Raw genomic sequence first — 21,695 nt, forward strand, 5'->3', positions numbered from 1 at the left:
AAGAGCCAACACAGCCATAAATTTAAAAAAAAAAAAAAGGCAAAATTCCTTTAAAAAAAAAAAAAAGAGACAGACTAAGTGATCTCCAACACCTGTTCAACCCTTCTGGGAGAGGTGAGACATAAGAGCCATGATGAAAGGGATCACTACTTTCCCTGGGGAAATCCCTGCGCAAACTAAGAGGTCAAGGTAGAGGGTGTGCAGTTGGCTTAGAGCAGCAGCAAGGCCAACTATTGGAGAATCCCGTGTATGCTAGGAAATTTGTGGAAGACCTAGAAAAGTGAAAAAGTCCAAACAACTTGGACGCAAGATGATTATCTCCTAATATCAAGCCCCTTTCCTTTCTCCCACAGGAAATATTCCAGTGGGATGAGCTCTAGGAAAGGCCTCTGAACATCAGTCAGGTGGGCCCATGCAGTGCTGGGTGCACACCAGCTTCAGTGGCTTCTGGTCCAAACCAGGGATGTGCCCCTGCAGGGTCCTTCCCTGAGCTGACACTGGACTTGTTTCGGCTCTGGTTACTCTCACGAACCAGGAGTCCTGCCGGCTCAGCATTTTGGGAACATAGTCATTTATGACAAACATCCTCACCCTCTTTAGTGGCATTCTCATATACTTACAGACTGTTATCTCAATTTCCATTTCGATAAACTGCTTTATTGAAAGTCTGTCTTTCCCACCAGGATGTGTAAGGGCAGAGATTTGTCAGCTTTGCTCATTGCTTTATCCTCGGCACTCAGAATAGAGCCTGACACAGGGAAGGCACCAAGTATTTGTCGAAAGAATTACCTGTTACTTCAGACAAGCCAAATGTCAGACAAACAGCCAACTCCAGAGGGCAGGCAATAAATATAGGGAACATTACTTCATGGCTGTCCTTGAGTTAAATTGACAAGGATTTGTTTGGATGGATTTATGGATAATGACTGACATCATAAAATGCTGCTGAGAAGCCCAAAAATAGAAATTGGCTTTAGAGAATCCCCTGGCAGTCCAGTGGTTAGGACTCTGTGTGCTTCCACTGCAGGGGACATGGGTTCTCCCTGGTCTGGGAACTAAGATCCTTCAAGTCATGCAATGCAGCCTCCCACCAAGGAAAAAAAAAAATAATTGGCTTTAAGACCACCCTATTCTCTCCTAGAGTCAGAAGCTGATGCTGTTGGAGGAATCAAGCCACTGAGCTGTGAATTACAGCAGCATTTCCCTGGTTTTACATTTTCAACAGATCTACTATCGCCCCCTTAACTGAAATTTACAAAATAACACACGTGGACACAATTTCTGCAAATATTTTTCAAGGTTTTATTGCAAACCAAAGTTGGTTTATCACACACAAAAAAAAGGTGTGCGGTAGGGAGGGGGGAAAGAATTGTACATTATTATAACCATGTTAATTACAGTACATTAAAATGGTGGTTTACATTACAAATAAGCCTGTAAGTTTAAATACACTAGTGTTATAACCCAATGTACAGACTTTCTTTATACAATACACATAATTACCAGGAATGCCAAAAAGAAACAAAAAAAAACCCAAAAACATAAATAATGCCCATTTTACAGGTGATATTTTAAACAATGAAAACACCAGGCTCTGACTGACAACCGGGGCATTGGTCCATAAAAACCTTTTCTAAAAATAGAAATATCTGTAGCAGCAATGCTTCTTTAAGCATCTGGATACAAGTCATTGCAAGACCATTTTCGATAAATTTTAGTTATTAACTATATCTTACACACAAGAAAACAGCCTACACATAAATTTATCTTCCAAATATGGAAGAGACAAACAATGTCCCACGTTGTAGTGTCCTGCAAGTGTCACATTGATGCTTATAACTGAGTCCTTCTGTGAGCAAGCATACCACACTCATACGGCTGATCACACAGGAAGTCCACAAGGAAAAACAGAACGGAAACACTGGGCGACAGCAAGAACTTTGGAGCTAACACGATCTCATCAGAAAAGGCACGTTTCATAAGATTCGTTTATCACGGCCCGGACAGACCTTCAGAAAGCTCCTTCTCAGGACAGCGTCCTCCTTCGAATGAGACCGCTGCACCTGCCTGGGGCGGCCCTCTACTGCTCATTTCAGAGATAGCACCACATTGGAAGGAAGAATAAGGAAAACCTCACGAGCTCACTGAGGAGGATGTGCTCTTCGAAAAGCTTCCAGCAAACAGTGTGCAATAAGATTGCCAAGATGTGCAAGCTTCCAGGGATGTGCAAATTCTCTTTTAAGATGTCCTGTCAGCTGGCAGCTCTGCCAAAAGGCTAACTAAAACATTTCAAAAACGCCCGTAAAATCCTTCACAACCAACCCTAAGACCGTTCAGAGGAAAGAGTCCATGGGAGGTGCGTAGGAAAAGCCCAGGAAGGCCTCGGCCGCTTCCTTGACGCTGGCCGTGAGGAGGATACTCTCGGGAGACCGACCGATGGAGTTGGGGACTGGCTCTTCGGTAAACTCGGGATCAAAGTGCCGCAGGTCACTGGGTCCACTCTGATGCAGGAAGGGAAGAAAACGTACTCCATGTCAAGAATTCACAATGGAGACAAGAAAGGGAAATTCTCACGCAGGCACCATATGGCGACTTCCACCATCAGCAACCATTTCAAGCACAAAACCCAAAGGCCACACAAAGTTTAAACTATGAGGACCATGTTGTTTACTTTCTGTCTTTTGCTACTGTAATTTATAAAAGGTGTGGAGAAATAATGTGAGCTTTGTTGGGACAAAAGTTCTACTTTTTTCTGTGGGTAAAATAATGGCTTTCGAATGCCAATGTATTCCTTGAGGGCCCTTCCCCTTCCACCACTACCAACAGCAACTCTGACTTAAAGAAATGCCCTTTGGGCCTGTGCACACTCACGAGAGAGATACTCACCACATTTGGGTTAAAAGGGGGAGTAATCTTCTTATTAATGAGATCATCCCAGTTAATTAGGGAGAAGAAGACGTGATTCTTAATCTCCATCTGTTGAGAAAGAAGCACAAATTTAGAAGAGTGAAACTCAAGAAGGGCGGTGAGGTCTAATGCTCTACCCATACGGCCCAGGAGGAGAGGAAAAAATGACTCACAAAGTCATCCTTGGCACCAAGCCTCTTTGTCCTGTCCTTCTGCAGGAGGCCCTCCAGGACGTGTCTTGCAGAATTTGTAATATTTGGCTTCAACTGGAGGGGTTTGTTCAGAATGTTGTCGTACATCTCAGCTGTGTTTCGGCTATAAAATGGAGGCTGAAAGAAGCAGGAAGATTACTTACTACTTAATTGGAAGCTTTGGAGAGCATCCATTACCAGGAAAGACTTAAACGTAATATATGAAGCTGGTTTTGACAAAGTCTATCACTTGATAGGTTTTCTTTACCCTGGATTTTTAAGTGTCTATATTTTGCCACCCTTATCGGGGGTAGATGTTAATAAGCCCTGTTTTTCACTCTCACATAGGTTTCAGTGAGGTCACACCTAGTAAAATGTGAACTTACAAAAGAAAAAAATCCACTAGGTAACGGTTTATCCTAAAATACCTATCGCTTAACCAATATGCCTCTCTCATCAGCATTTGATAAGCTTACTGATAGAAGGCAAGACGTGATGATCAGGTCCGCAATGGGGCTTGTGTGCCCAGATAAGTCTGGATTTTTAAGACTACATTCTAGGGAGAAATGTATCAACCCAGGACAATATTCCACGATTTTCAATGGGCTACTCACCAGGCCATACAGCATCTCATATAAGACGGCCCCCAGACACCACCAGTCCACGGTCCTATCATAAGGCTGCTTATGAAGCACCTCAGGTGCAAGATACTGAAAGACAGACCAGAAAAAGAGAGTTTAGAGCCCCTGAAACTAGGCACTCCCAAGACCAGGCATGTACTTTGAAAGGGCTGAGAGACCCTGGGTCCACCTGAAGGATATATTTCTTTAAACTACTTCCTGATAAAACGCTGGCTTTGAGGCTGACTGACCACTTACATGTCCTGATATTTTGAAAGCTATTGGGCCCTCCTCAGATATCCTATTTAGGGGTTTAGAAACCTTTTATATTGTGGAGCTTACAAAGAGCTCACTTTAATTAAAGCAACATGAGGCCTTGGAATTTCTCATGCCTCCAACAGCCAGTGTATTTTACTTGCACTGAAACATCTCTGAACATCTCTGAAAACAGCTTACTCTTCCAGTAGTTACAAGTGTCACTGCAGTGATCCCTTCCTGGAGGAAGGGGTGGACCAGGAGTTCGCCTACCTCGGGCGTGCCACAGAAGGTGGACGTCGTGCCATTGTGTTCAATGTTCTCCTTGCAGAGTCCAAAGTCAGTAAGGACAATGTGTCCCTGTGAATCCAGCAAAATATTCTCTGGCTTTAAGTCTCTGTAAAAAAAAAAAAAGAAAATGAATAGGAAAGTAGTCGTAGAAGTTAATTTCACCGCATTAGTAATCCTCCGTAAAGATCGCCACTAGAGCTACTGGAAGCACTTTACGTTCACTGTAGTTGTGTTAGTGAATCTAAAAGGGAGTCCTTGTTCTGTTCATCTATTCTGGATGAGGCACAATCCTCATTGGCTAGTTCCCTCGTGGCAGGGAGTCAAAAGATGGGTCACATGCTGGGGACCTGGTTTTAGGTGACCAAGTTGTGCCTAAACACAGATTATTTTAAGGCCCTGTCAAAGGCCGGGCTATGTCTCCTTTACACAAGGAAGGGAGCCTTCAGAGCTCTTCAGCTCACCTATAAACGATGTTCAGAGAGTGCAGGTAACCCAAGGCACTGGCTATTTCAGCAGCATAGAACCGAGCCCGTGGTTCCAGGAAGCATCGCTCCCTCTGGAGATGGTAGAACAACTGTAGGAGATAGAACAGAGTTAGCCTGGGTTGCCAGAAACCCCGGACAATGCATTGGACCTGTCTTGACATATATAGCTAAAGAGGACAATTGCAGGAAGTGGCCCTAAATAGTTTATAAACCATCTGAAAGCTGGCAGGTTAAAGGAAATACTAAATCTGGTAACTCTTCCCCCCACTAATTATCTTTTAAAAACTTTCCTCTCAAATTAAAACAAAGCAGGCTATGCACGGGACAGCCAGGGGTCGGCTCCCATCCTCTCTGCTCACCTCTCCACCGTTGATGTAGTCTAGGACAAAGTACAGTTTGTCAGCCGTCTGGAAAGAGAAGTGAAGGCCCACCAGGAAAGGGTGTTTCACGTTCTTCAGGAGAACATTCCGCTCGGACATAATATGCTTTTCCTAGAAAAAGGACAATGAAGATTTAGTGGCAAATTTCAACGTGGCGCCAAGATGGCAAGGTAATGTCTACTGAATGTCTATCTCCGAGCCCATCTCATACCTCCTTCTTTTTCAGGATCGCTTTCTTTTGCAGAACTTTGACTGCATAGAATGCTTCTTCAGCTTTGTGTCTTGCCAGGAGAACCTGAAATTGAAATTAAAAGTCATTTTCCTGTTCACATCCAGGGAGATGTAAAATGAGCATATGAAAAACTATAAATAACGAGAACTTCAGATGTGAAATTACCTTTCCAAAACTGCCCTTCCCGATCACCTTCAAGAAGTGAAAGTCAGATGGTTTAGCATGAGGGTTGGAGGATGGGCCCAGGTTAATTTGCTGAGAAGGACTTGGCTGGAAAATAAAAGGTTTTCTTTTAATATGCTTGCTTCAAAGGAAGATAGCGATTAATAAAGTATAGGCAATGCAAAAGGTGGTACATCTGCAAATGACAGGGGCAGGTCCCCAGACATCTAGAAACACATTCCAAACTCCTTTTCATCCATACATGCGAATATTTCAAATGAGAGTATGGAAACTGTATATAATCGTGTTGTTCTTAAGCAGACAACTTTTATGAAATATGTCTTTTAAAGTACTCCACTGACTCATACTTAAGTGCTTACGTCACTTGTTTGCCATGAACCAACGAGGCATTCCCGCCTTGATACTAATCAAAATGCTATTTTATAATTCATCAACATAGGCAAACTAACTGACTCATTTATAAGATTCCTCCACTGATGCATCACGAATAGAGAACACTTACTGGAGGAGAAGGGTTGGCATTCATGAGCTCAGGCTCCTGAGGTTGGGAGATTTTCAAAATGGACTGGACTTCAGGGCTGCAGAGAAGAAAGGAGCAACGTTGAACATCCTAACTCGCCACGTGAGGGCAGACCAACACCAATAGTGAATTTCTGGCTCAACCTTTCCGGGGGATTCAGTGTTTAAAAACACCCAAATCAATTACTCCGTGAGAGAAAATAACAGCCAAAATGATAAACCCAGTTAAACACAGAGGGTTGTTCTTCAAGAAGAGAGGGGGTGAATTAGGCAAACATGAAAATTTTATTGGGACTTCCCTGGTGGCGCAGTGGTTAAGAATCCCTCTGCTAACTTAGGGGACAGCGGTTCGAGCCCTGGTCCGGAAAGATCCCACATACCGCGGAGCAACTAAGCCCATGCGCCACAACTACTGAGCCCGCGCGCCACAACTACTGAAGCCAGCGCACCTAGAGCCTGTGCTCCGCAACAAGAGAAGCCGCCGCAATGAGAAGCCCACGCACCGCAACAAAGAGTAGCCCCCGCGCACCACAACTAGGCTGGGCACAGCAACGAAGAGCCAACGCAGCCAAAAATAAATAAATTTATGAAAAAGAAAATTTTACCTTGCATTTCCAGAACAAGCCAAATCAGCAAATTAATTTTAATGCTTTAAATGTTTGAAATAATTAGAACTTAAAGAGAAAAGGGATCCCCACCCTAGGTAAGTCGTCGGCTTCCTGATCAATATATTGATGAGGGTGTCTTTACCGCTGGTAAATGGAAACTTCCCTACTTAATTTTATTTCCCCACGTCGCCCCACCAAACTTACTGTTTGCATGCATAGGAGTTATTGGCAATCTTCTGAATAAAGTCGTTCAGGCCCATCCTCCTCTGTTTCATGAAAGCTGCGAATTAGAGGAGAAACGTTTAGACGGCTTTGTAACATCCGACGCCACACACACCAGTCTGATCCGCGACCTTCAAAACTTTCCACTTGGCGTAACCTGGAAGTCCAGTCGTATTCCTACACTCACCGATGAGAATTGCTACCATGCCCCTCATCCTGGAGTAAGTGAGGGTGTCCCTAGCAGCCTCGGTTTTCACCGTCATCACCACAGAGAGAGAGCACACGAGGAGTCGTCAGATCCGGGAGACGGGCTCAGCCAACACTGCGCTCCGGCTGCGCCGCCGGCTTTATATGCCTTGTGCCGCCGCGAGGGCGGGACCCACAAGACACGGAGGAGGCGGCGCTGCCCGGCCCCGTCGCGACCCCGCCCCCGGCTGCCGCGCGACTTGCCCGGCGGCAAAGCGGCCGGCGGCGGGCGGTTCCGCCCCCGGCGAGAGGGGCCAGCCCGGAGCGGGGGCGGGGGGCGCGGGGACCGCCCCGGCAGGGCCCGGCGCAGGGCAGTTGTCGGTCTCGCTCGGCTCCCGGGCCGGAGAGGGGGAAACCGCCGGCGGAGGGGGTGGGGAGGGAGGGAGCGGCCGGGGTAATTTTCCACCTTTCTCATTTATTCCGCCCTGCGAGGAAATCAGAGTCGCGGCACATCAGGAAATCAGAGCGCTTTCTGCCCGGTGCGAGGCGATCGGGGTGGCTCTGTGCCCGGTCTGGCTTCTCAAACTCTCCGCTCGCATTCACTGCCGACCCTGACCCTCTCCCCTCATCCGCAAGGCAGCCTCCGCAGCCCTCGCCGGCCGGCCGCGCACCGCCAGCTGAGGTTATCTGTCGGGCTCAGGGCGGCAGCGCCGGGGGAGGGCGGCCCCGCACGCCCTTATCTCCGGCCGCAGCGTGGGGCCGGAGCGCCCGGCGCGTCCCCGGGTTCCCGCCGCCCTCCTCCCCCTTCCCCATCTCTCCATCCTTGGTACCAACCCCAAATACCCAGCCCCTCTCGCCCAATCCGAGCAACTAGTGGAGGAGCTGGTGAGACAAGCCCCCCGCGTGCCGGCAGCGGCGCTTACCCAGTCCGGTCAGCAAGAAGGACTCGCTCCGTTTCTGCGCCTCGGCCCTCTTTTTGTGCCGGGGCCGGAGCAGGGACTCGAGCCGGGCCCTGGCCAGCGCGCCCTGCATCTCCCCCATGGGCAGCGGCGGCCGGGCGCGCAGCGGGCGAGGGCGACCAGAGAACACTGACGTTTCCTTGAAGGAGCCGCCGTGACTCAGGCCGGGCAAGATTTCCTGCCCCGAGTCCCAAAACAAACAAATGGCCCTTGTGCACGGCCGAGCCGCTTCCGAAAACGCCTTTTTTGTGCTTTTGGCCCAAGCCAGGCAAGGCTGAAAAATCCCAGAACTTGGAAGAGGAGGAAGGAAGGAAAGAAAGAGGGAAGGGGGAGGGAGAGAGGTCAGGAATGTGGAGGGGAGGGGGCAGAAATAAAATTCGTCTCTGCACTGAAGAAAAAAAAAGTGCATTTCACTTCTTTTTTTTCCTTAAACTAATCTTTGGGAACGTTCTGTCCTTTCCGCATGTAAATTTTCCCTTTGCCTTTTGAATCTCCGCCATGCCAAAAACACGTGAGGAGGTGGCAAGTTAGGGGACAGACCTGGCGTGACCCTGGCGCGGTGCGGAGTCGGCATCCCAGGCATCGCCGACTCCCGAGGTTCCCTCTCCCGCTCCCCGACCTGAAAACTCTGCAAGGTCGCATCCCATTGTCTTCAAATCTCTTAGTTTGTGCTCGTCTTCCCCACCCCTCCTCCGGTTTAATTCAGGACTGACCCCGCAGTCTTCGTACAGGTTTACCACCTCGCGCATTCCCTCAAGTCCCAGATAACTTGTGACTCGTTAACTCCTGAACGATTAGCCGGGAGCCTCCTCCGCTCCAGAAAGTAAGGGAGGGAGGGAGGCAAGCTCTGCAGAGCAGCGGTGCGGTGCCTTCCAGTAACCCCGCCGCTGGGAGATGCCTGGGAGCTGCAGTCTGACCGCCGGTGGGAGGACTCGCGCCAGCGCCGGCGGGGAAGCCACGAGCACAACGACTGGGCCAGGAGCGGGGAGAGGGCTGCAAGTTACTAAGTTTGCAGGTCCGGGTACCTGGCGCTTGTCAGGGATGTCTGCGGTGCCTGCCCTGCCATGACCCCTTGCTGCCAACGGCCCTGCCACTTAAGGTTGCCTACTGGATCTGACACACTCTGAACTACTAACTGTCAAACCAAGAATACATGTGAAGCGGTTTTTCTTTGGTGCTGGGCAGGAATTTGTTTTGCAAACCAACCACCTTGTTTGTCTTAACGTGATCTGTGGCCTCAACTGCTTTACAGCAGCCTCAAACTGGCAGAGGAGAACACACATCCTCTCTGCTGGAGATTGGCTGGGAAATTTTGCTCAGCACCCACTCTTTAGAAAAGCACTTACTATTCCCTGAAACTGACACTCCAACCCAAAGCAAGGTTTAGGAAACTCCAAATCACAGTAACTGGCCCACTTCTGCTTCCTCTTTCATGGATTCTTCATATAACATGACTTTGTCATTGCAAGTACCCCCATATCCCACGCTCCACTTCAGCTAGCCTAGGCCAGTCCTGCTCCCACCCGGTTCCTTCCCCTTTTGAGAAAGCAAAATTTTTGAAGAATGACCAGAAACACCAAACTGCACCAAGATTTCTGCCTGTTTGTTTTTTAAACATTAGATTAAGAAACCTCCAGCGACTCACCTCCTGTGCCCTCCCCATGCCAAGTAACCCCAAATCCTCTGAAGCATCTTTGTTTTACCCATTTCATCCAAATTATCTTAATAAAAGCAGACAAACCTTTCAAAGGGGATTTTATAGCCTCCTCTTTCATTCTTCAGGTTGCCTAGGATATGCAGGTTGGGGATTCCTTTCTGGAGGCTGGAGGTAGAGCTTAGTTATAGCTGGAGTAGCCTCCCTGCTATGTGCCTGATAAGACTGGAAGCTGAGATGACAAGGGAGCACGAGTCAGAGGCGGCTGTCCCAGCTCTGTTATGAACCCCACTTTATATAAAGGCAATTTACATACAGGAAGGGAGCAAGTTGCAAAGTTCAACACTGGGCCGTTTATTCCCTTCGTTGCAACATCATCCAGAAAATTACAGTCATCAGTGCCCTGGGTTTATTACACCCCCAGCAAGACACACAAGAAATGTAACTTGACTGATTATCATCACAAATCAGTCCAGAAAAAATTCAAAACACATGCACAGAGTTCATTTTCTCAAAGAGGCTCTGCTTGCATTCCAGGAGGAACGTGGAATTTAAGTTAGAGGGCTCTAAGTGGAACAGAGAAGAGGCACAACCATATGATTTGTGGTTGGAACAGAAAAGTATCATCTGCTGTGCTCCCTCCTCCCCCTACACTAATGTGCAGCCGTTGGAGACGGATGGTCTGCTAAACTTATCATTTAACGGAGAGAATCAGGTTGTTGAGACTGGCTTTTCTTCCAACCGGATACCTGATGGGTGGAGCAGGGGCCCCCTGTTCTGTCCCAGCAACCTACTAAGACTTCCGAACAGGAAGGTGACACACGGCGGCGGGTGCATGGGGTGGGGGGAGGTACGCGGGGGAACTGTGTGTGACGCGCGCCTAACTCTTCACAGGCTTTAGGTTGTCCTGTGGCTGCTATTCAAGCGCTTGATCTGTTCTTCCTTCCTGTCGCCAGCCTCTTTCTTTGGTTCAGAGAGTGCTCCTACCGGGAGAAATCCGGCCCCTTCCCTCCTACACCCTGGTGGCGAAGTGGCCCGAGTTACGTCACCAGTATCTGCTTGTAAATACGAGCTAGAGGGCGCTCGCGTTCTCCGGGAGAACTACTCCCGAATGTATGATTTTCCCCCATTTCTCTCCTGGGGTTTAATCAGTTCCAGATAATGCCTCTACAGTACCTTGTGCGGTCAAAGAAAATAGATAGACGGCTTGATATGAGATACGCTAATTAGTTCCCCACTCCCCCAAGCCAGTCGTCTCATTTCTTCCTCATCCTGGGAAAACGCAATCAAACTCTCAAATGGGAATTATTCACCAAGATGTAATGCTTGCACTGAAACAAAACAGTTTCCAATGTATGTGTATTTTAATACGAAAATTATTTTAGCTTTTCTACTTAGTGATTAAGTAAAAATTTCCCTTAATGATGAACTATAAATACTACAACCTGAAAGGTTTACTGAGATATGATTCTTTCCGTTTAATTTAAAGGCGCAGAAAACAAATTCCTGGTACTTCTCAACATATTAGAGGAAATATTTTGAAAAATATAAGGACTGGGCTTCCCGGGTGGCGCAGTGGTTGAGAGTCCGCCTGCCGATGCAGGGGACACGGATTCGTGCCCCAGTCCAGGAAGATCCCACATGCCGCGGAGCGGCTGGGCCCGTGAGCCATGGCCGCTGAGCCTGAGCATCCGGAGCCTGTGCTCCACAATGGGAGAGGCCGCAGCAGTGACAGGCCCGCGTACAGCAAAAAAAAAAAAAAATATATATATATATATATATATATATATATATATATATATATATATATATATAAGGATTTTTTTTTTACTGTTAAAATGTTTTCATGTCAATATAAAATGAGAACAGGGTTTGACAAGCAAGTTTCAGAATATGAACATCGATTTCTAAAATGATTTATCTTTCAGAAGCCTAAATATGAACGCATATAAATCTTAGGGATTTAAAAAAAATCATGGTATTTTTTTCCCCCATTTTAATACATCTGCAATTGACAAACATGCAAAATAATTAAGTTCCCCTCTTGGGCTACTTCTGTAATGTGTCAGCTGTGTTAGTCTTCATTCCTTAGATAAAATGTCTTCCACTGATAACAGGGCAATACGATTATTCTGTATTGCTCAAACTGTCATAAATTCTATAACAATCCTGTGCTACACCATTTAGGTTGCCATACTTATTGTTTTATTGGTTAATGCATAGGAAATCTTTTCCCTGGAGCATCTCCAAAGAAAGTACATAGAAATGCCAGAAAACATAATTATTACTCTAGAGAGCAACAAAATGGATCAGTTTTTGTTGAAGGTTGTCATCAAGTGCATGTTGTTTTTTTTTTTACAGTATTCATCAAATAGAAAATGATGATGATAAATGAGCTAATTCAGGATAACTGTTATAGATCAGTAACTAACAATGGTGGTTAAATGTCTGTTTATAGAACACAGGTTCTATAGTGACTATTACCTTCCCTACTCATAATTGTCAAAATTGACATGCATAAAGAAGTTAAGAATGTGATACAGCAGATAACTAAGAGAACACATTATCTAGAATAATAGTGTTGAGTTATTAAAACCCACAAAACTACATGCTTTATTTACACAGGGCTTATTTTTTTCCCAAGGCAGTGATGTTGAATAAGCAAGACTATACACTATAAGAATCTTGGAATAGTGTTTTGTTAAATAATCTACATGTAGCTGTCTACTCAGCAGACCTTATGTTGTGTTCTCTAACAGCATTTTTTCATTATTAAGGATTAAGCAATTATTGTTCTTTTTCTTCTGAGTTGGACAGATGATAAGCAAAATTGTGAGGTAACCAAACTTACTTTTAGGACCGGATTTATCTCCTTCAAGTAACCTTTCTTTGTCACTGAAATTGACTCCTATGCCTCTCCCACTTCCCACCCAAGGCAGTGGCATACCCTCTGGTCCCCCAAACTCTGAAATATTGCCTCCCATCCTCCTTCCCACTAACGCTAACTGCCTCAAAGCCCTGCTGTCCGCTAATCATCGCAGGAGATGTTGAACGGATACATCCTTCATCCTTCCCTCCTTCCCTCCTGCCCCACTCCCTCCCCTCCCTTCCATTTATTCATTCGTGCAAGTATTTAACAAGCAGTTATCAAGTAAGTACAAATATTAAGATCAAAGGACACAACTATGAGTAATCTGGTTATCCGACTTCACAGAAGCACTCATTCTAAGTAGGGACACACACACATAAATTATGATACAACATCATGAGTATTAAAGGTCTGAGCAATCTGCCATAGAACAACAGAGAGGGGAACTTTTTACTGGGGAGAGGCAGCAGACTTGGAATTTTTTTTTTTAATATTTATTTTTTTATTTGGTTGCCCTGGGTCTTAGTTGCGACCAGCGGGCTCCTTAGCTGAGCCATGCATGTGGGATCTGGTTCCATGACCAGGGATCGAACCTGAGCCCCCTGCATTGGGAGCATGGAGTCTTATCCACTGCGCCACCAGGGAAGTCCCCAGACTTGGAATCATTGAGGAAAGTCTCCACAAACAAAAGATATTTGGCCTGATCCTGGAAAGGCCAGCTAGGTACAAAAGAGGGAAAGTCATTCTAGGCAGAGGGAATAGTATGAGCACCAAATTTTTAGGTGCTATGTAGTATCTCTGGAATAATTTGGAAATATGGTCCTTACTCAGACCTTACACACAAGCAAATGTACATGGCTCTCTTGCTGCTACTGCTGAAGTGGATAACAGCATTTTCAAATGAAATAAAAAAGATCTTAGGGACGTCCCTGGTGGTCTAGTGGCTAAGACTCTGTGCTCCCAATGCAGGGGGCCTGGGTTTGATCCCTGGTCAGGGAACTAGATCCCACATGCCTCAACTAAGAAGTTAGCATGCTGCAACTAAAGATCCCTCATGCCACAACTAAGACCCGACACAGACACATAAATAAATAAATAAATGTTAAAAAAAAAATCTTAGCTGACACAGATCTGCCTCTCCTCTCTTCCTCTCACTGCCCCCCCAATAAATATGGAATTAATAATGTCTTAGAAAACATACCCGTTTGAAGGACTGCTGATTATTAGCCTGCATAGGCACCTCTGTGTCTGATACAGCTCTAGGCATGGTGGAACTCATTCATTCATTCATCCACAGATTCTTCTAGAACTATGCATCAGACATTGTGCTAGATGCAGGAGATACCGTGGTAAACATGATCTCATGGTGAGAGGCAGGTGGGAAATTACCTACAAAGATAGACTGAGCCCTATTGTGAAGAGATCTAAAAACCACCAAGGAAAATCCCTTTTAAGAAGGAAAACATTCCAATGTGTTTTGAAAAGTTAATTCAAACCAAATGTGATTGATCACTCAGCTATCATTCCTTCAAAGGATATTTGCATTTTTTTTACACTACCTCTACCTCATTGAAAATGAACAAATTTACACACACAAACACATAAGGAAATGTTGGAAGTTGGAATGGGGAAATTTATGTAGTTAGAAGATGGATAAAAGTTTAGACAAGCATAGTTATAATCCAGCATAGGGATTAGCAATCTGTCAGAGGTGATAACACCATGTTCTATGCCCATCCCTTCTGGAAAGTCAGGCCACAGGGAAGTTGGTGGTAGGATGTGGACATGGTTTTGTAGTAAATGTTTAATTTTAATCAGGGAATAAATTAAAGAAGGGAGGCCAGTGGCAGCTCTTGACGTGGGAGGAATAGGAATCTAGAACAGACCAACAGGTCTATGTTGGGTTGAAAACTCACCTTATCCCCATCTTTATAACGCTGTCAATGTCTGATGTAGCATAATCCAATGAACAAGAAATAAAAATAAAAAATGACTGTCAATTAGAATACAGTATGAAGGGTAAGGAATAGCACATATTTGACAGCTTTATATCTGGCTCTCAGGATTGACCTGGAAAATGACATCCAAGGTATTTTCTGTATGATTATGAAAAATAATTCAGGAATAAATTGGACAATTTTTGAAATCAAAATTCAGTATTATCTGTGACTTTCTAAGTTCAAGAGGACTATGGCTTTACTGAAAGCTTTATATTTTATTATTATTATTACTTTGGATTTTTTTTTTTTTTGAGCAGAGAAAGGTTTATTGCAAGGTCATGCAAGGAGACGAGGTGGTTTATGCCTTGAAAAGCCTCGAACTCCTCGAAGGGTTTCAGCAAAGCATTTTAAAAGCCAAGTCGGGGGCGTGTGTCGCAGGGGTTAACTTTATCAGTCCTTACTGAAAGCCTTATATATTACTGACATAGCTTTGTTATTGGGCATTTATTGCCAGGCATTTGCATTTTAAAAGGCCTTGGTTGATTAAAAAAATGAATTTGTAATGATAAAATGTCAGGTGTTGTCGCAAGGATCAGGTCAGAGGGCTTTGGGCTTTACTCCCTTTTCTCTGCCCAGGATGAACCCTCATACACACCAACTTTCCCTATGTGCCTCGCAGCCCAGCTCAGAGTTCAGGCAGCACAGGGCTTGGAATTTCTTTGCAGGCCGAGTTCTTCTTGAGACACACATATTAAAGTTGTAACAGACAAGAAAACAATATAAAGGGCTCTCTTTCACCCCAACTTTATTTACAAAGTGCCGGTAGTAAATAAGGAGCCTGGATTTCCGGCGGACATCTTTTGCCAAACTAAAGTGAAACCCGAAAGCTTTCATTTACTCAGGGTAAATAAATCTCTCTCCAGTCGACTCCATTTCTAACCCTATAATTAATTTAGCAAGAAGCAACAGAAGCTCAGGCCACCCTTATGGACTGTTTCCTGTAAAGTCTGCCTACAAATTGCAGCAACGAAATAAGATAAATGTCATAGTAACTAGTAGTGGGAAAACCAGGAGGGACGGGTGGCTGGCAAAAGGTTGAATGGCATCATTTTTATGTAAAGCAACTTTTTAAAAAATTTTTATGTCACCTCCCACAGCAAGCTCAGCAGTGACAGTAATGTGCTGAGGATAGAGATCTTTGCAGTACACTTAAGTCAGCTACAACTGAGGCTCATTACCTGTGAGAACTTAGACAAGGTATTCTCTAAATCTTTATCTCTTAATCCGTATAATGGGGATACTAATACTTAATGTAAATTGCGAAAAGTAATTGAAATTAAGAATTTAAAGTGCCGACTCAAGTTGGAATCTCACATAGAAATTATGACATATCTTTAAAAAAAAAAAAGAAGAAGAAAGAAAATATAATGTGTCTATGTTCCTTACCCCACTCCACACATATCACAGCCACAAACAGAACACCTCATGTAATGCAAAGGGCTCCAACAAATCAAAATAATAACGGTTATGTGCTGTGTTTAAAGAGCAGAAACAGTGTGGGCCACTTAATCTGCTGGGTCAAGGTCAGATTAGTTGGATGGGAATTCCTTTAAAGGCCTGAAAAGGTGATCCTCTTCCTTTTTCAAACTCCCCCCTCCTCTCTTGGTCCCCACACAGACAATGTTCCAGAACAGGCAGTGAAGAACTAAATGCCATGTTAACAGAATAAGTGCTTGTTAACCAAGTGTTTGAAGTAAAAGTTAAATTTAAGGTGAAAAAGCAGAAAATAAGCCAAAAGCTAAACCAGAGGAGTTTTTAATTGCTCAAGGTGATGGGAAATAATAGAATGTAAATATGGGCCGGTTGAGAGGGTAGAATCATTGAAAGCAGGTCAGAGAAAGCCAGCAGCACAGAAGATGCTTGTTCTAGGTCGTTTAGCTTATCCTTCAGTTACAGAAAGAGGTACAAGCACCAACTGATGGTGGCCTATTATTTTTAATCCTTCAGGCCTCCACAGAGCACCTTTTTTTGTGCCAGACACCGTGCTAAGTCCTGGGTCTAACAAGGATGCCCAAGATGGACAGCGTTGCTAAACTCAGGGCAGGCAAAGTCTGAATTTATTTTGTTAAATTGAACAGCGCTTTCCCAAAAGCAAAGGGAAGCTTACAGATATTTCTACTTTTCCTAAGGCACTGCTATGCCTTAATGCCATTAAAATACAGACTTGAGGGCTTCCCTGATGGCGCAGTGGTTGAACGTCCGCCTGCCGATGCAGGAGACACGGGTTCGTGCCCTGGTCCGGGAAGATCCCACATGCCGTGGAGCAGCTGGGCCCGTGAGCCATGGCCGCTGGGCCTGAGCGTCCGGAGCCTGTGCTCCGCAACGGGAGAGGCCACAACAGTGGGAGGCCCACGTACCACAAAAATAAATAAAAAGGAAAAAAATAAAAGTAGAGGTACACTTGGTAGATGATGATAGCAAAATGTCACACTGTCTCTACAGATATGTAGGAATAAAGGGAGGGAAAACCCTCTTCATTAATGATACCGCATGAATTTGGTGTATAGAAAAGAACGCTGTCATAACCTGTTTGACTTTTGTCATTCAATCAACTTTCTCCAACAGATCCAGAACCTCACTTCCAGCCTGAGATCATGGAGGATAACACGGCCACCTCACAGAATCCTTTCTTTCTATCTTGTAATCATATATATAAAGTTTTCCCATAACTTTCATATTGCCAGAAAACCTGAATGAACGTTTAGTCCAAAACCCTTCTACACTATATCTTTTCAAAATATCCTTCTCTACACAATGATAAGGTCTTGATAAAAGGGCCCCTAGTGTGCAGTGCCACCCTGGACAAAGGAGTTTTAAAGCCATAGCAGAATGACCACTAGGTTGTCAGAAGTGTCAAGAGCCGGGCTTCCCTGGTGGCGCAGTGGTTGAGAGTCCACCTGCTGATGCAGGGGACACGGGTTTGTGCCCTGGTCTGGGAAGATCCCACATGCCGCAGAGCGGCTGGGCCCGTGAGCCATGGCTGCTGAGCCTGCGCGTCCGGAGCCTGTGCTCCGCAACGGGAGAGGCCACAACAGTAAGAGGCCCGCGTACCGCAAAAAAAAAAAAAAAAAAAAAAAAAAAGAAGTGTCAAGAGCCACTTGCCATGCGCAGTGGTGCAAATGCTTAGCACCAAGTCGGTGGGTAAATTGCATTGTCATACCTCTATGATTATATGCAAGTACACATGTATTAGTTCTCCAGAGAAAGAGAACCAATAGCATGTGGGCAGAGAGAGAGAGAGAGGGAGAGAGAGAGACTGATTTTCAGTAATTGGCTCACAAATTATGGAGGCTGTCAAATGCAAAATCTGCAGATCTGCAGGGTGGGTCAGCAGGCTGAAGACTCAGGGAATAACAGTTGCTGTAGTTCAAGCCCGAAGGCTCTCTGCTGGCTGCAGAATTCCTTCTTGCTCGGGGTGGTGGTGGTGGGGGTCAGTTTTTATTTTATTAAGGCTTTCAGCTGATCGGATGAGACCCACCAGCATTCTGATTTACTCAAAGCCCGCTGACTTAAATGTTAATCTCACACAAAAAATACTCTCACAGAAATATCTAGAATTATTTGACCACATATCTGGAAACTATGGCCCAGTCAAATTGATACATAAAATTAACTATCACAAGACCAGCCCATGTCAATTTGGACCCATATGAATCTCCTTAAATCTCACTTAATCTCCATAAAAGGACAACGACAAGGTCATACGTCCACCTAAAGTGATACAGCTATCCTGCTTACAACGAAAAACCTACTAATCCTTTCCCTAGAACAGGGTGCAAAGTCCTTGCAGGATGTCTACTGTTCTTCTTGCCCATGAATTATTATTATATATATTTATTTTATTTTATTTTATATATTATTATATAAATAAATTATAAATATTATTTTAATTATATATATTAATTTTTATTATTGTATATATTATATATATTATTATTATTATTATAATCTCATGCCTCCTTCCAAGCAAAATGAGCAACCTGGTGCACTGCTCTTAAGCTCGGCACACAGAGAGGATTTTCCTTCACTACTGGCCTCCAGCTATGTCCCAGAAAGGGGGTATCATATTGCAGCTGTCCACTTCTGTGATCATATCAGAGAACTCAGTGATTATATCAGTAACTCTGTGGTGTCATCCATCACATGAGGGTATGACACACAGCTTCATCTCACACGGCGATATGAAAATGCAAGAACCCACAGACTTGATACTAAGCACTTGCATTTTTATTTCCTGAGGATTCTACATCTTCATTTGCTTTTTTCTTAGTGCTTGGTAGATTTGGGTATGTTTCATTATTTTTAGGACATTCCTGGCTGGCGTTAATATTTGGGTTCTGTCATTTTCTAGTCCTCCCACTCTCTTTTTAGCTAATAATTTACAACCTTATAATTTACAATTCTTAGTAACCCAATGAAAGTTAGGCACTGCCATCAGTTTACCAAGCAAAACTTCAAAGAAAGATTACTGTGAAGCGCTAACTACACTATCTGATATCCACTTAATATATTTGAAAATATTGTGTAAAAGTACGGAAGGCATTGTCTTGACACTAGACAATTTTTGTGTGAAATTCAGAGGGTCACCTAAAGCACATTTCATATTTCACACAGTGGCACCACAACTTGTCAACAATAGGAAGTAGCCAAATACCCCAGATATCAGGATATGACACCTTAGGAATTCTGATGCCTAAAAAAGCCCTGACTTCTTAATATGCTACTTTGGGAGGTGTCCATTATGCCTCTGTAATTGGCTATTCTTAGACTTGCAGGAGCTATGGCAGCAATCCCATTTCCCCACAGCTTTTCTTGAAGTTTTAAAGCTCATTCCCAACAGTGAAGACCACCAATACCTCACTGGTCTCGTCACCTCTAGCAGCAACACCTTCAGCTGAGCAGGGATTTTAGGAATCTATGCACATGTTTATGTTTTTCTAGTAACTTGAGACATTGAAGAGCAGGATTATTTTGTGCAATTGTCTTTCCTCACTTCCTAACATATGCCTTGCTCTAATCGATGTTCCATAAATATTGGGTGTATTCGATGAATAAATCTCTTTGCTGGGCCCACTGTAATTTCTCCTACTTTTTTGTTTGTTTGTTTGTTTGTTTGTTGCGGTATGCGGGCCTCTCACTGTTGTGGCCTCTCCCGTTGTGGAGCACAGGCTCCGGACACGCAGGCTCAGCGGCCATGGCTCACGGGCCCAGCTGCTCCGCAGCATGTGGGATCTTCCAGGACCAGGGCACGAACCCGTGTCCCCTGCATCAGCAGGCGGACTCTCAACCACTGCGCCACCAGGGAAGCCCTCTCCTACTTATTTTTATTTCTCAGCTTAAAACTCTAAGATGAACATTAAAAGCTTTGATCTTTTGCTCAGATGACACATTTCAGTGGGAGATGTTTATTCTAGACTAGTTAATAGGAGTAAATTTATTTTTGTTTTTATTATTATTTCCTTGATCAGAACTTCTATGATTAGCCATTAGAGACTAATTTTCTAAAAGCATATAGTCATCCCATCAGTCATTTTTGATAGTACTATTTGTTTCTGAGTTGGGATTATAGAATCCTTTTAACAAGATTAGTTGTCACACACACACACACAAAAACTGATGGTTTGGTCAGAAGTTTCAGATATATTAACTACTTCTGTTATTTATTTTTTTATTTTGTTTCATAATCACCATTTCACAAAAAATATAAATGACAGCTAAAAGAATAAAAATAAGCTTTTTTTAAGACCACAAGAAAATTACAGAGAAGAAATTAAACAGATGTGAGCAAAAGATAGGAATCATGAATAATACCTCCCTTTCTACACTAAATAAATATGGTCACTTAGAGAAGTTACTATAATGTTATTTGTTTATAAAACTCTATGTTTAAAATCGCCTTGTATCCTATCCTCATTTAGAGCAAATCAATATTCCAAAGAAATAAGACTATTACTATCGTTAGTATCTACAATGATTCTATTTCACAATTCAAAAACTATTGCTTAAAAATCTAAAGCCTTAGAATACAAACATAGATCATCATGAGAAACCTATCTGAAATTCATTCTTCAAATCATGTTGTTTATATATCTTTTAATGTACCAACATAAATCCAGTTTGGCAAGTTCTATTTAACAAGTCTTGAGTTTACCTTTTAAAAGCAAAAACATTTTCTTTTTTCTCTTTACCACCTTGTAAATACTGTACTTTTACATCTACAACCTGCTTTCGTAAGCATCACTGATAGCCCATTGTCTTCTGACTTTTCCTTTCATAATAGGAACAAATAACCAAAAAGCAGAAAGGAGCCCAATGTACACAGTTTCTGTCTAAGCCCCACTTGCCACTCTTCTCTGCATCCTTCTTTCTGTCTCTTTCCACTTTGCATATTCTTTTCTTAGATTGTCATTATTTAAGATCATCAGTTTCTATAAGGCTGACAGGGACTTTGTAAGATTCCCCCAAGACAAGACTGCTATTCCTTTTCCATCTCTTAAAACAGTATAGAGGGTTAGACGTAATATTACACACATTGTGTATATATATACATTATGTATAATACACATTATATACCACATTAATATTATTAAAATATTAAAATTTAATATTTGAAAAATACTAGAAAGTACATTTACATAAAGATGTCAGAGAGGAACAAATACACCAGCCATAGCTAAAGTACTTCCAGGAATAATAGTAAAAATTTCTAACACAAGTAGTCTTGTCCTAACATGGTGCTGCTGGATCTAACATTGTCTTTCCTATAAGAGCCAATTATTTTTCCTCAGAGAGCAATTCTTTCTGATCTTCACAGCCTGCTTTCTGATCATTTATCTCACAACCAGACTGGGTGAGGGCATGTGTTTGGACCATTGTAGACCCATTGCCATTTCCAAAAATAATCCAACCACTACTCACTTTAGTTCTACTGTATTTTTGTGTCATGTGTGTGAAGGACAGGAGAGTTCACAGCCAGCACACTAAAAGCTCCTTTTCTCTTTGTTTTAAAGTTTGAAACTATTGTATATATATGAAAGTTGGAGTTTTTATTTGAACAGCACTGACAGCCTCATTTCATGCTGTTCATATTATTGTGAACAGATTCTGTTGATGTTCAAAGGATCTTAGGGACTG

The 21,695-nt window shown here is 43.6% G+C and overlaps 1 protein-coding gene across 4 annotated transcripts in view; it reads right to left on the minus strand.

The window, feature by feature from the left end:
- Positions 1-2,333: 2,333 nt before the first annotated feature.
- Positions 2,334-21,695, minus strand: part of SGK1 (serum/glucocorticoid regulated kinase 1) — a gene marked incomplete at both ends in the record, with an annotated part of 106,585 nt that continues 87,223 nt past the window's right edge. Inside the window, 12 exons of one of the 4 annotated variants that reach the window (XM_079716159.1) lie at positions 2,334-2,501; positions 2,887-2,976; positions 3,081-3,236; positions 3,713-3,808; positions 4,247-4,370; positions 4,726-4,838; positions 5,109-5,240; positions 5,341-5,424; positions 5,527-5,631; positions 6,047-6,122; positions 6,876-6,951; positions 8,003-8,320. In XM_079716159.1, coding sequence (XP_079572285.1) covers positions 2,334-2,501; positions 2,887-2,976; positions 3,081-3,236; positions 3,713-3,808; positions 4,247-4,370; positions 4,726-4,838; positions 5,109-5,240; positions 5,341-5,424; positions 5,527-5,631; positions 6,047-6,122; positions 6,876-6,951; positions 8,003-8,120 — 1,338 coding nt within the window. Of the gene's footprint in view, positions 2,502-2,886; positions 2,977-3,080; positions 3,237-3,712; positions 3,809-4,246; positions 4,371-4,725; positions 4,839-5,108; positions 5,241-5,340; positions 5,425-5,526; positions 5,632-6,046; positions 6,123-6,875; positions 6,952-7,080; positions 7,220-8,002; positions 8,321-21,695 lie in introns of those variants that run through there. The other 3 variants (XM_079716160.1, XM_079716158.1, XM_079716161.1) reach the window with 3 other exon arrangements.

This window comes from Hyperoodon ampullatus (assembly GCF_949752795.1).
Source record: "Hyperoodon ampullatus genome assembly, chromosome: 12".
NCBI classification, from domain to species: Eukaryota; Metazoa; Chordata; class Mammalia; order Artiodactyla; family Ziphiidae; genus Hyperoodon; species Hyperoodon ampullatus.